This window comes from Parasteatoda tepidariorum, chromosome 2 (genome assembly GCF_043381705.1).
Source record: "Parasteatoda tepidariorum isolate YZ-2023 chromosome 2, CAS_Ptep_4.0, whole genome shotgun sequence".
NCBI lineage: Eukaryota > Metazoa > Arthropoda > Arachnida > Araneae > Theridiidae > Parasteatoda > Parasteatoda tepidariorum.
In genome coordinates, this window is record NC_092205.1 from 54,758,766 (window position 1) to 54,772,824 (window position 14,059).

At 28.8% G+C, this 14,059-nt stretch overlaps 1 protein-coding gene across 1 annotated transcript in view; it reads left to right on the forward strand.

Moving 5' to 3' along the window:
- The first annotated feature begins 4,701 nt into the window (after positions 1-4,701).
- The window catches only part of LOC107454802 (sodium-dependent proline transporter-like), a 136,999-nt gene continuing 127,641 nt past the window's right edge, over positions 4,702-14,059 (forward strand). The window contains exon 1 of the mRNA XM_043042520.2: positions 4,702-5,584. Coding sequence (XP_042898454.1) covers positions 5,498-5,584 — 87 coding nt within the window. The 5' untranslated portion in view covers positions 4,702-5,497. The remainder of the gene's footprint in view (positions 5,585-14,059) is intronic.

Below are 14,059 nucleotides of genomic sequence, written 5' to 3' on the forward strand. Positions count from 1 at the left end.
ACTTTTGTATGTTCCATACATACATGCACAGTTATTTAAAAGCAAATTTAAAATCGCTTAAAAATTGCATCCCATGCTTTAAATTATTTTATTTAAGTCATTTAAGAGCATAAAAATATAAACCTGTTTTAAAAAACTTTAATGAAAAGAATATTAAGTATTTAATGTAAAATTAATGTTGAAATCAGCAACTATCAAGTGGTAAGCTGGAGACGCATCATCTTTTTACCCCAATTTCGGAAAAAGGAATTTTTTAAGAATATAAAAAAAAAAGAAAAAAAAGACAGTATTAAAATTGGAGGCATTATATTTTAGAGGATTATATTATCTTTCATCTTAACAAAACATATCGAGATAGAATAAATAGTTCTGATGTATATGATGAGTTTGAAAAATAAACAAAATTGAAATTCGAAAATTCATGGATAATGCATCTGTATTAGTCACTGTAATTTCTTCAAAACTTCCCATTAAATAGAATACTTTTAATATATTATTTTACTCGCACTGAAGTTTTTAAAAATTCTTTAATACGTAAATTTTTTCATAAACTTTGGATAGGTTCGTCTAAGCAAATAACACTAAATTTTGCCCAAAAAATGATTTTTCACCAAAAAAGCTCTTAAATAATAGACTCCTTTTTCTTTGTTTCATCACTTTATTCTTATCATCTTATTCTTATCGCATCCTTGCAGTAAAAATTATGGTGAATCAGATATTTTGCACTGTAAAATTTCACAGAAAAATCAGATTTTGCGATAAAATGTAGTGCCAGTACTTTTTAATATGATTTGATTCAGAATTTTTTACCGTGTTGACTGTAAGAAAATTGTGCCTGACAACACGTGAAAATTTAAATTAGAAGAAGAAAAAACAAGCGAATGTAAATAGTAACTGGTCTAGTTAGGGATTTGCACAAAATCTATGATTAGAATAAGTTATTTACAAAAAAGTCATTGTATAATAAAAAACTGATTACAAATTTAAAAAAACTAGTTAAGATATGAAAAGAAAAACACCGTGATAATGCACAGATAAATGGACATACTATAAAATCGGTTCTGTAAAGAAAAACCTTTCTCAGTGTCTAAACACTAAATGACAGTAGAGAAGTAACAAGGCAAATTCATGCGAATATGATTTAACCAGTAAGAGAAGAGGAAGAAATTTGAACTAGCTATTGCTAGAAAGGAGATAAAAACATGTTAGGCGGGAGTTGCGATATGTCGAAATTATAATATTTTTTTCAAACATTGGAAAAAAGATGGAATACTAGAAAAACCTTTAAATTGATTATTAGAATTTTCCAAAGTTTGGAACGATATCCAGAAATCTAGATCAGTAGATGAAGAGCTGTCCTGAGTGATTTTCACGAAAGGGAATTTAAATCTATGATTAGATTTTCAACTGCGTAAAGCGTTTAATATCCTGCAAGGTGAAAAAATGAAATATTCTGGTAAAATTACCGTATTTTATGTACTGACATTTCTGTTAAAAATACTATATAATTATGGTATATACGATATTTATACCATTCATCTAGTAATTCTTTCTTTCATCAAGTAGGTGTTTTATCGGACATTTAGATTTTAAAATTGTATTATCACACATTTACTAAATAATGCAAAACCTAAAAATACATTTTACCGGATAAATGGTTTTTATGCCATACTCTAAGGTTCAGGTATCAATTGCCTAATTTTACCACATTTAATTAATTTTATCACAAATTATAAAAATATATATTTGGTTAATTTTACAAAAATTATTGCCAAAGCGCTTCGATAAAAATTACCCATAGAGCCAGAAATACGGTATGTTTTACCATTATTTAGTTTGTTTTGATCGTACTTCTTTCTCAGAGTAAATTTGAAAAATAAACAACGTAATTCTGTAACTTAAACAGAATTTAGACTTAGGAATAGTAGAAAGCGTGACACACTAACAAAAAATAAATGAGAAGTTATTTTACTCGTTGACGGGAATTGTATCCATACAAATAGAGAACAGGTTTTATCACTCTGTATTTCGTTTTTTTATGGAAATTTATTTGAATTCTTTCAATTGACAATTCCTAACTTTCCTTTCAATAGACATTTGTATTATTAGTTTATAAATTACTGATTATTCATTGAAATAAGACGTATATAAAAACTACATACACTATGAAAGATCCAGATAGAAATATAATATACAATATAAAATTTTACAGTAAAAGTAGATTTTACCGTAAAATAAATTTTTTGGATGATGCACCCAGGGTGCTGATACTTCTTATCTGATTTGATTCTGATTCTGATTTGATTTGGAATTTTTTATAGAATATGGTTGAAGTTGTAAAAAAATATTAAACAAAAAGATTTCAGTGACATTTAACAAAACTTAGGAATATAAAATAAAGCAAAGCAATAAGTTTTCTTATAAAAAATTTTCCGATTTAACCCAACAAAATAATAATAAAAATAATTTTCAAATAATTCCATGGCGTATTAGCTGAGCTTTGTAATGGTCACACAAGCGTGCGTATTTGGGCGTAATAATTAATATAAGTAAATTGATGGTGGAATTTGAATCCGCTACTTCTACGCATCCATTTTAGGATGGAGGCAGTCCTGATGCAGTAATTTTATTTACCCTGATGTAGCAGATATTGAGTAACAATTAAGTTACTGATTTAGTTCAGCCTTGTCGAGGCGTTTGTAGATTTACAAATGCATATTTTTCCATCATTTCCAATGCTGGTAGATGCTAACTTACAGCTTTCATAGGGAACAATATGTTAGCAAATGTTTGTTAAATAAAGTAGAGGTGAAAAAAATGAACTTTTTACGTAATCTCAAACTATATTAGCACTGTTAAAACTAGCGATTTTCGATTTAAATTACCTAGTTTTACTTTACCTACTACTGAACAGCATGCTATTAAAAGTCATGTTAATTTTATAAATTTAATTGATTGTTCTTATTATTAATTTTAGCAAAACGTTATTACCAAAGCTCTTTGGTAAAATTACCTGGTTTTTTGGTCCGTCCCCAATAGAGCCAGAAACATGGTTAATTTTATTATATTCTGGTAATTTTGACAATATGTTTTTCCCAGTGCATGCATTATGTACCTACGTCAAAATATAATCAGAAATCTAATGCTTTTTCCTTTTACTGTACAGTGCCAGAAAAAAAAAACGGACCGCCCTGAAAACTTTTGATCTTCACGTTCTAGAACTCAATGACTCGAAGGGGTGATCTCAAATATGCTAATTAACAAGTGAAGACGATATTTTGAGTTTAGAAATCAGACACAAAAACGCACTCTCTCTGAATAAACATACCTTTTTTTCGACTGATTCGGAATTCTGACCCCCAAAATATAGGGGGCAGCCGCAATCAGGGAAACAGTTTGGTCCAATAGTTTGGTCAGGAAATGTCCTAGGTTTGGATCCCTTAATGTTAATTTTAATTTTAGCGTATTTTGCTATACTTCGAAAGTTTTTTAAGTGAATTGAAAAATATTTGCACTGAGTTATAAAATTCGTTTATCCAAAGATAAGTCCCTGCAAAATATGAATTTCAGACAATTTTAATTATTTAATTGAATAAGAATTTTGAATTATAAGGTATACAAGTTCTTACGTCATTTTAAGGAACGTAATATTCCATAGTAAAATAAGAAACTTGTTCAAAGTCGATCGAATAGTTCCTGAGAAATTACGTTTTGAAAATATGAGTTTTTCGAAATTCAGTTTCGCGGGAACTATTCGATCGAATAGAAATAAGTTTTGTATTTTACCATGGGAAATTACATTCGTTAAAATGAAGTAATAAATTATATACCTTATAATTTAAAATCGTTTCGACCATTATTAAATAAAATAATAAATATACCTTTTATTAAACTTTGGAGAGCTCTCCTGATCAAACAATTGGGACCATATTTTCTGAATTGTGGCTACCCCCTATATTTTGGGGGTCAGAAATCTGAATCCATCAAAAAAGGTATTCAGTACGTTTTTGCGTCTGATTTCGTAACTTAAAACATCGCTTGCATTTATTAATTAACAATGAGTCCTAGAAAGTGAAGATCCGATCATTGGATCAAAAGTCATTCTATGTGCTCCATTTTTTTTGGCGCACTGCACTTTCAATTGTAATATGAAATCATCTTAATTTATGGAAATAGTACAGCTCGACTGGAAATTTTTTTAACTATTGCTTCAATATTTTTTTTTTACCAATAGAAGCTATTAATCCTTAAGATTAATGTGGTCATGCTTTTTGCTTTCATTTATGGATCCTTATATTTGTTTAATTTAACACCATTATTCATTCAATCCTTAAAATTTTTAATCCTAAGATTATAGTCGCATATTTTTAAAAACTCACGTGTTAAATCTAATAAATAGTTTCATCTTAGCTTATGTTGTTGCGGTTTAGTATTTATTTACTTATAACTGCAAAAAGGTGTTGAGTAATAAAAATTCCTCTTTTAAAATAAGAAACTTTAAAAATAGACACTATTTCATTCAGTGAAGAAAATGCATCCAAAATTCTTTATTTTAAGAAATGATTCACTAGATGAAAGAACTCAAGGATTAATGACCCAGTCACTCAGAGAAATTTTTGGATAAAAAACTGCTTTATGCGCCAAAAAGATGATTATGTCGCCAAAAGAATTGATTCCTGCACATTGATGTGGCGGTCCCTTGAATTTGCTCTTGCGCTTCCTGCCGGCTTATGGTTGATATTTACGAACGTACGTTAAGCGCGTGTCTATTTATTTACTACGTCATTGTTATCTTGCAAGCATCGGAAAAGATTGATCTATTCTGACCTTTAAAGTATTTAAAATTTATAACTTTAAGGAGATAGACAGCATTGGTGACTATGTGATTGCCAATCCTATGATTGTTTACATTTAAGGAGTACATGAGTTACCCTTTTAAATAGCTTATGCTTATAAATATTATTTACTTATATTGAAAAAGAGAAAAGGATGTGTTTCTTCTTTATCAGATATGATTGTTAAAAGGACTTAAATATTATTTAGGAAGAAAAAGTTTCCTCTTCAAAAGTAGTGTATGTGTGATTTGTGTTGGAAATCAGAAAATTATTGGGTGATGACATTACCTTAATAATTAATAATAGTTTTTATTAAAAAAACAGACTGCTACTGTCTTATAATTGCAAATCAGCATAAAATCTCTCTTTAGAAAGAGTTTCAAAGTAAAATTATATAAAGGTTCATCGAAATTTTTTTAAAAAATGATATAAGTATAACTTAATTTTTTATTGAAATATCGCTGTTTATTTATAAGTTTAATTTTAAAATAGAGAAGACGCACCCTAACAGCTGGAATGATGTTGCACTTTCAAGTCATTAAATTTCAGTTCGTAAAAACAAATTCATTTCAGTGTTTTTCTTTAGTAATCCAGATGAGATAAAAACTGAGTTATTTTCTTTAAAAAGAAAATCACTCGTAGACTCTGCATAAAGAAAATAAATGGAAAACATACTTTTTCCTCGGAGCCAATCAGCTAGTTCATCGGGGAGTCGAGTGCAGTTTTTAGAAGCAGCGGAAAGAGCTCAGGTCAGTAGTGCATGATTTTTTTTTAATACTTTCTAAGAAAAAAAATTACGAAATTTAGAATCTATTTCGCAACCATATAATTTATATAATAAAGCAGTTTTATTGTTTCATGACATTTTTATGAGTATTTTAAGTATATTATTTAAATTGCGATAAAGTATACTTTTAAAATATTATTTCGTTGTTGGTAGACAAACTTACTGAAGCTCAAAATTATGCAAATGACAAAAACTAGTATATTGTTTTGTAAATAATGTTTACATGTTAAAAGCAAAGGTTTTAACTTTAGTTTTATAAAATTCAAAGATTTAGAAATTTTAACATTACCTTTCATGGTAAAATATTTTTCTTACACATCAATTACATTACGCTCATGTAATGAAGTAATAAAATTATAAAATAATAAGAAAATGTAGTCGATTTAAATTCATTTAAAATTTTATTGAAGATTAATTTCTTAAAATTAATAATAATAAAATTAACATTTATCTTAATAAATTAACATTTTACGTAGAATATCACTTTATAAATGAGCACAAATGTAAAAAAAAATTTTTTGTTCAGAAATATCTTCAAAGAATTATTAACAGAAATGTCTACATAGAAACATTAATTGTTATGAACTAAAAAACTCAGTAAAATAATATAAAATGAGTTTACAAGAACAAAATTCAATTAGTGAAATCAAAATTATTTTGTGAATTTGAAATAAGCTAATCCTTTTTTTTTATTAATTTTAAATTTTAGAGTCGCAAAACCTAATAAAGTCACACTACACTTATAATACAATATGTTGGAAAAACTGGTATGAAAAGATTTTCTTATTGTTATTATTTTTCTAATAAAATTCAAAGAGGAACAAAGTTCTGTTTGGAATTTATTCTTTGCTTTTATGCTAATCGATTATTATACTTGATCTTATAAAAATTTCGTTTTCTTCAAAAAATTTTTGAATGTAGAAAAAATCGATATATTTCTAGTGATCAAAAAAATAATAAAAAAAGTCCATCTCCATGACCCGCTAGAAGTAAATGAAGAAAACAAACGAGATTCGATACAGAAATTAAAATTTGTACCGAAAAAATGAAAAATAAATAACATTGAAAAACAAAACTAAAAAAAAACTTGTTATTCCTTTTAACATTCAGTTTTTTACCTTTATTTATTTGTTATTTTTATAGGGTATTTTACGTTCTTTGTTTTCAAATCTCTTTTGTTGCGCTCATTCCCACACAGCGAGTCTTGAGAATGGGCGCTCATTTTTGAACATTCGAAACTGCTAACTTTTACCCCCGTCATAAGTATTTGAAGTAAATTTAGTTTTTATATTATCAAGTGTATGTTTCCACAACATTAGTAGTTTGATATTAAATTATTAACTTATAAAAATTGATAATTCCTTATTAGACTAAGATACTTATAAAAATTGTTAATTACGAAGACCACCGAGAATACAGATATTAAGTGTCTCGCGGTACTGATGATGATAGTTGCTCATATTACTAAAATGACAGTTCGTCTTCTTAAGTATTTTATTAGTTTTTTCAGCATTGATTTCGCTGCTATGTCAATTAAAGAAATCTTATGGTGTATAATATTAGTAACTTAGATGCATAATTTTACAGAATTAGTTACATTTTTTTTATCTTTTGTAATTATAACCAAATAATTAAAAAGAAATTATTATAGTTCATACAGCAAAAGCTAAATAATGGATAATTTTTTAAAAAAAAGAAGGGTGGTATTTTTTTTTGAAGAATCTACCGTTAACCACAAAGAAAATGATTTTTTCTCTAAAGGGTAGATAAATACCCTAGTGTCAGGCAGTTTCTAAAACTCGAATACATATAATGAATATAGATAGAAACACGTGATTAATGTGTTTATCCACTGCTTGTTTAATGAAAAAATTCTTTGATGCTAGAGGTAGCAGCCAATGTGAGCTAAAGGGTTAACTTGTAAGGGTAGTTCTCAAAAGGTGGGAGGAGTATAACGCAGGAGAGTAAATTTTAAATAATGTCACGTCCATAAATAGTGTCACGTGATCCATAAATAACGTCACATGTCATGTTTTTCAATACTTTTTAATTCCCTTTTATTACCAAGTATCACACTAAGCATTATTTCTACTCTAGTCATACGTCTCTCTAAATTACATAAAGGCATACTACTCATTCCAAAACTACCTGTTAGAAAACTACCCGTGAAACTACCGTGAATCATACTAAATGTAAAAACGATGCAAAAATTATAAAACGAATAATATTAAACCATTCAGTCAAAAAATTGTTAAAGCCCCCGTGACTCAGGGGATAGAGCTAGGTTCGAATCGTAGCGATGGCTGAGGGATACAAATTCTGTTCCCGGTGTGTACCTATCACAGTGCTGATGTAAAATATCCTCAGTGGTAACCGAGATATGGATTAGAGTCTCCTTGCCGTCAGGCTATCGGGGAAGGGTTTCGTGTTTTTTCTCTCCTTGTAACGCAAATGCTAATTAGTTCCATAATAAAGTCCTTCGTGAAGGCTAGTTTGCTCTAGAAACTCCCTTGTCTTCTGGATTAGGCCTCAAAATTTTCAAGACTATGGAGTTAAATTTTGATAGTAATAAGCTCAGAATTGGGTTAGCAGGGGTCGAAGCGGGTTTACGACTTTTCATGACCGTTGCGTAGCTTCTCCCCTTCACATCCGGAGGTGGTCAGGATCCAGGCTCGTCGGACGCGGAAATCACACAGCCGTCACCTTGGTGTTTGATTTACCTTTCTTTTTTTACTTTCCCTTCCATTTTTAAAATGTCACTTATTTCGTTAGATTTAAATAATTTTCCCGGTAAGTATCTCCAATCCCTCTTAATTAATATACTTTTACAGTTTTTACAGCATTTGGTTCTTGGAAGGCGCCTTAGTACGTCTTAGGGTTTAACAATCATACTTAAATAAAGAATAGCCATAATTTCACGTATACAATCTTATTACTTTTATGGTAGATATATTCCTGATAGACAGACTATATAAATTTAAAAATTAATCTTATTTAAGAAATTTCTAATCTAAACATACCTATAGAAATAATAAAATAAAGAATTTGGGCGCGCCTGCATATCGGATTGCAAAAAAACGGTGGACTCTAATAGTACGAAATTCAACATGAAGCTAAAAAAGTACAATTCTAAACAAATGACGAAGCCCGATTTTCAATTTTTATTTAGATTTTCAAATTCGACGACATTTGAGAATTGGAATTTTCTCATTGTTTTAGCAGAAGCTATTGCTTAAAAGTAAACTATAAACGATTGAGTATTGTAAAATATTTCAAAGATAACAGATACATCAATGATGTTTTCTATCTTACAGCTATAAATCAGAAAAATTAGTTTATTGCGGGTTCTGAATTATTGAATTATTTTTTATTCGTTATGCCAAATTATTTATATGATCAACGTGCTCGTAATAGTATAAAGGTCTACGTCACCAGATTAATATTTTTAAGGTACTCTGAAACCACGTACTCATTTTGTTTACAGTTATACATGCGAAATACCTAACGAAATAATACCTTATACAGTTATACCATACGAAAAATACATCACTAAATTATTATCTCATCTCTTAAATTAATAGAAATCACGTGTTTATTTTGTTTATTGTTATGCTTTTAAAACGCGTTTTTAGAAAAACTAAAGACGTTAAATTCTACGGTAATTAAAATAAGAAAAAGTTTCATACTAAAAAATAAAATTAATGAAGAAATGGAACTAATTCGTTGAGGAATAATCATAAAAAAATATCAATATTATTATTGACGTCAATGATACTTAATTTTATTAAATTACTAATTGAAGTTAAATAATAAGCTATGTAGTAAAGGGCAAAACTAAGAAGAAAAGTACTTAGTCGTCACAGGATATCGCAAAAAGCCCTCATATTATTGTTGACACCAGTTATGCATAATTTTTGTAATGAGCTTTACTTGCATCATGGTAATTGATGCAGTTTTGATAGGTATCAAATATACTCTTATGTAGGTACACGTATTTTAGAGTAAATTTGGTGCCGATTACAGCTTTATCAATACATGTTAATTTCCATGATAGATTTATTATATAGATAGATAAATACAGGAGAAAGTAGCTTGACTGTGATAAATTTTAAATATCATGAGTTGCCTGGAGTAACAGCATTATAATACAATGAGTCTTGATTTAGTTACTAAATACAATTAGTCTTGATTTTGAGGGATGAACAACTAAAAATGTGTTTTGCTTAGTCTAATAACGAAAAGCAACCGAGAAGGGCAATAAAAAATAATAAATAAATAAAAATAAATATGTATTTGAACCATTTCAGCTTTATTTGTGTCGTTATTTGTCTGAAAGCTTCGTTCAAGATTTTTTAGGATTTTTCAGCACTAATTAATTGATGCTTATTTTTTTTCACCCCAAACAGGTGTTCAGTAACATATAGATATTTAATATTTTATCATTGGTATAAGCAACTAAAAACAAATTATTTTTTGGATTCACAATTACTAGAGAAGCAGTTAACGTGTTTTTATTGCTTTAATTTAAATATTAAAGCATTATTTAAATATCAATGTAGATATTTTCATAATATGACTGCCTGCGAAAATGATTTTGACTGACTATTATGCACAGCAAAAAAAATTATTCTTTTTTAAGCCGTGAGTTTCAATAAAAAATGTTTCAATGGTTTAATTAATTAAAATTTTCAAAACTATGCTATTTTATATAAATCAATCAACAAGAGAACCTCATTAGCAATTGTAAGAGAAAAGAGATATAAATATCAAAAGATGAATTCCCTATAGATACAAATTTCTGACTTCATTATCGCTAAAAGCTGTGATTTTATTTTACAGTGGAATTTTTTGGAATGGAGTCAAAGAAAAAAATAAAATTCTGTATTGCGTATTGTGTGAATTTAATTTTCCAAACTTCAACATATTTTTTAGAAATGAGTTATGTGTGAATGTAATGAATGTGTATGCTAATTGTCTTTTATGATATGAGTAATCTATCAGGTTAAAAACATACATACATTTTTAATTATCATTTATAATCTCAAAATGTGCTGATCAAAAGGTTTGCATCATTAGTTGTATAAAATAAACAAATTTTTTTTTCAAATCATTTAGAATTATGCTACTATAGCAAATTCACCAATATTCACCAATAAATATTTAAACTGATGGGCTTTGATTTGATGGAAATAAATTTAAAAGCAAATTTTAAATTTTTTATGTAATTTCTTTCTAAAACTAATGAAGTTAAGTTGGGTCTGCTCGAAAAATATTTCAATATGTTTTTTTTTAAGTATTTCAATTTTAATTACTCATATGTTGATGAAATCATTACACGAAAGAAAATTTAGAACTTGGAAGGAAATGATGATTAAATTAAACGCAAGAACGATTTGTTTTTAACCTAGCAAACTTAAGTTTCTGTACCATGTACAGAATTAACCAGCATAGTAAGCAAAATTTCCGATAAATTGTTGTCACATGAATCGAAAAATTTATCAAATGAATGGTTTAAATGCCCTATATTTTGGTTTTATTAATTAAATTGCTTTTTATTTTTATTACTTTTTGACAATACGGTGATTTTCAAATATTTTTTTCTCCGTGTAGGTAAATTATGTTACTCACTAAATGATTTAAAAAAATATCATTTTAATGTGTTGATTCATGTTATATATATAACGTAAGAAACAACGCTATTAATTTAACAAAAAATGGAGTAAAGTAAGTTTTTTATACTTATTTCTCCCCCTTTGAAATAATTTTTTAAGAATTTAAGTACTTAAGTTTTATGACGTACTCTAGTCACAAAATACCCTTTTCTTAATAGTGAAAAATAGAACTGTCCAAAAAAATCGAACGTACGCAATGCTGATTTCCATAAATTTATTGTTCACGATAATCTGATATCTGAAATTGAATGAAAAAACTATTCTGGCTTTAATACTTTTAAATAAAAAAGGGAATATTGCATAAGTAATTAATATTTGTGACACATAACATAAATGTCAATAGAATTCTGAAGTAGCTGCTCCAAACGTTATTGTTCCCACCTTTATAGAAAAGCTTTAAGCATTATTATTTAAAGTCCAAGTCGCTGGCTTTAATTCGACTGAAACCACAATAAATTCTTGCGCATTTTAGACAGACAATTCGGAACAAAAGTCATTTCAAGGGGAGATTTTCACGATAACACGCTCGTCATTTTGAATCCAAGAAACAACCACCTTAACGTTCTGGCTTAACACCCAGCAATGACTACTTATTCTCTCATTATGGCGAAAAGGGATGCAACTCTGTAACGAAATGAAAGATTACCTTCATTGGTTTCAAAAGTACATGGTGGGGTGCTGGTACGACATGGCATATAAGTACTAACACAACGTACACAAAAATTGTTTGGTTCAAGTAATAATTGTGCAGACACTTAGTCAAGTAGCCAACATTTTCACGATGTTGTTGTTGTTGTTGTTCATTTACGTCGCACTAGAGCTGCACAATGGGCTATTGACGATGGTCTGGGAAACATCCCTGAGGATGATCTGAGCACATGCCATCACAATTTTGATCCTCTGCAGAGGGGATGGCACCCCCGCTTCGGTAGCCCGACGACCTGCACGCGAAGTCGAGCACTTCACAGTAGAACAGTTTAACAAAGACCAATACCGCACACCCTCGGTCCCTACGCAGACTGATCCAGTGGTCACCAACCAGCACACTGACCGCAGCCAGTGATGCTTGACTTCGGTGATCTGCTGGGAACCGTGTCTTAACGATCAGTCCACTGCGGGACCATTTTCAAGATGATTTGTCCTTATGGTATTCTGTACCGCGGTATTTTGCGTGAACATTATTCTGTATCGTAATACTTAGAAGGTTAATTCCGCTTAATTTCAGTTATTTTTTTAATGAAAATTTTTTCCCGCTCTTCTTTCAAATTTTTTTCCCGTCAATGAACATTGTTGAAAAACAGTTCTTTTTCAACACTAACTGGAATAGATAAAATTTGTTATTATTCAGCGATGCGCGGCTACTTGGGAGTGGGAATAATTTTTATATTTTAACTAAATCTTTTACTAGAAGGTAATCAAGGCACACTGCGTGACAGTTTAGCATGTAATTTTTAAAATTATTTAAATGAAATATATTTCACATACACATTTTCTTCTTCTTCTGACTATAAAAATAGAAGTATATATTTTAAAATAGGATTTTAATTAGATTTCATTATCAGTTGATTTTATTTAAATTAGATTATTTTTGCCGTACCACTTTTTTTCTAGAAGTCTAGTGTTATTTTTTTGCATAACTTGAAAAAAGTATGCATTTAATGCTAGATAGAATGCAATCAGATAATGGCATAGTAGCAAGTATACTTGATCGAAAAGTCAGAATTTAGCATCAAGTGGTTTAAAGCCGCAACTTTTAAAATAGTTAAAATTGTTATTAACAAAAAATTGACCTTTTTATAAAATTTGACTTATTTGTTTATTAAATTTGGATTAAGCTAATAGTTTTATTAAAATTTATATTAAGAGAATAGTCAGACGTTTAAGTAAAAAACTGCTTTCTTTAATTAATAGCAGATATTGTGTAATTTTTTTAAGATATTCTATTTCTAAAATCCTGTAGGTTAAGAATTTGTATTTATTAAAGTTTTCAGCTATTTTCACGCAATTAAAAAATTTTACATTTTCTCACATATCTTCTGGCATACACACGTTTCCAACTTCGAAAACAAACATTGTTTTGGTACACTTTTACACTGTTGTAAAGCATTCCCTTCCCCTCCCCCCTAAAATGCCAATACTTTGGCAGTTATTCAAAAAAGTCACGTTCAAATTCATCAACACACACTATAAAAAATTCTTTATCAAACTACGGCAAAATCAATTTTTCCATACAAAAAATCTGATAAACAGTAATTTTTACATCAATAATTACCGTAAAATCACTCAATTTCTCTAATTAAATAAATATATTATTGTTAAATTTACGGTACAATATTTACAGTAAAAATGGATTTTACTGATGATGTACCCTAAGTTCTGGTCTTTGATTTGACCCAGAATATTTTATAGTGCAGTTTCTTTATGGAATAATACAACACAATAGGTAACAATGTATTATGTTCACAAAGGAAATCTAAAATTTTGGAAAAGGAACAGGTTTTCATAGTGGAGACTGTTTACTTTTTCATCCAAACAGAGCTTGCAGAGTTTTTGAGGGTTAAAAGTAATTTCATTTGCATAAAATAAATAAATAAATAATAAATAAAAATAAATCAAAGTGTATGAAGTCAAGTCATGCTCTCAAGTCAAGTTGTTGAGAAGTTCTATCCTTCTTATCGCAAAGATTTTGCGTTGTCTTTAGCTAAAGATCATTAAAATGTCACTTTGTCTTAAGTGTCAATGTGAACACTTGATTTCGACAGCTA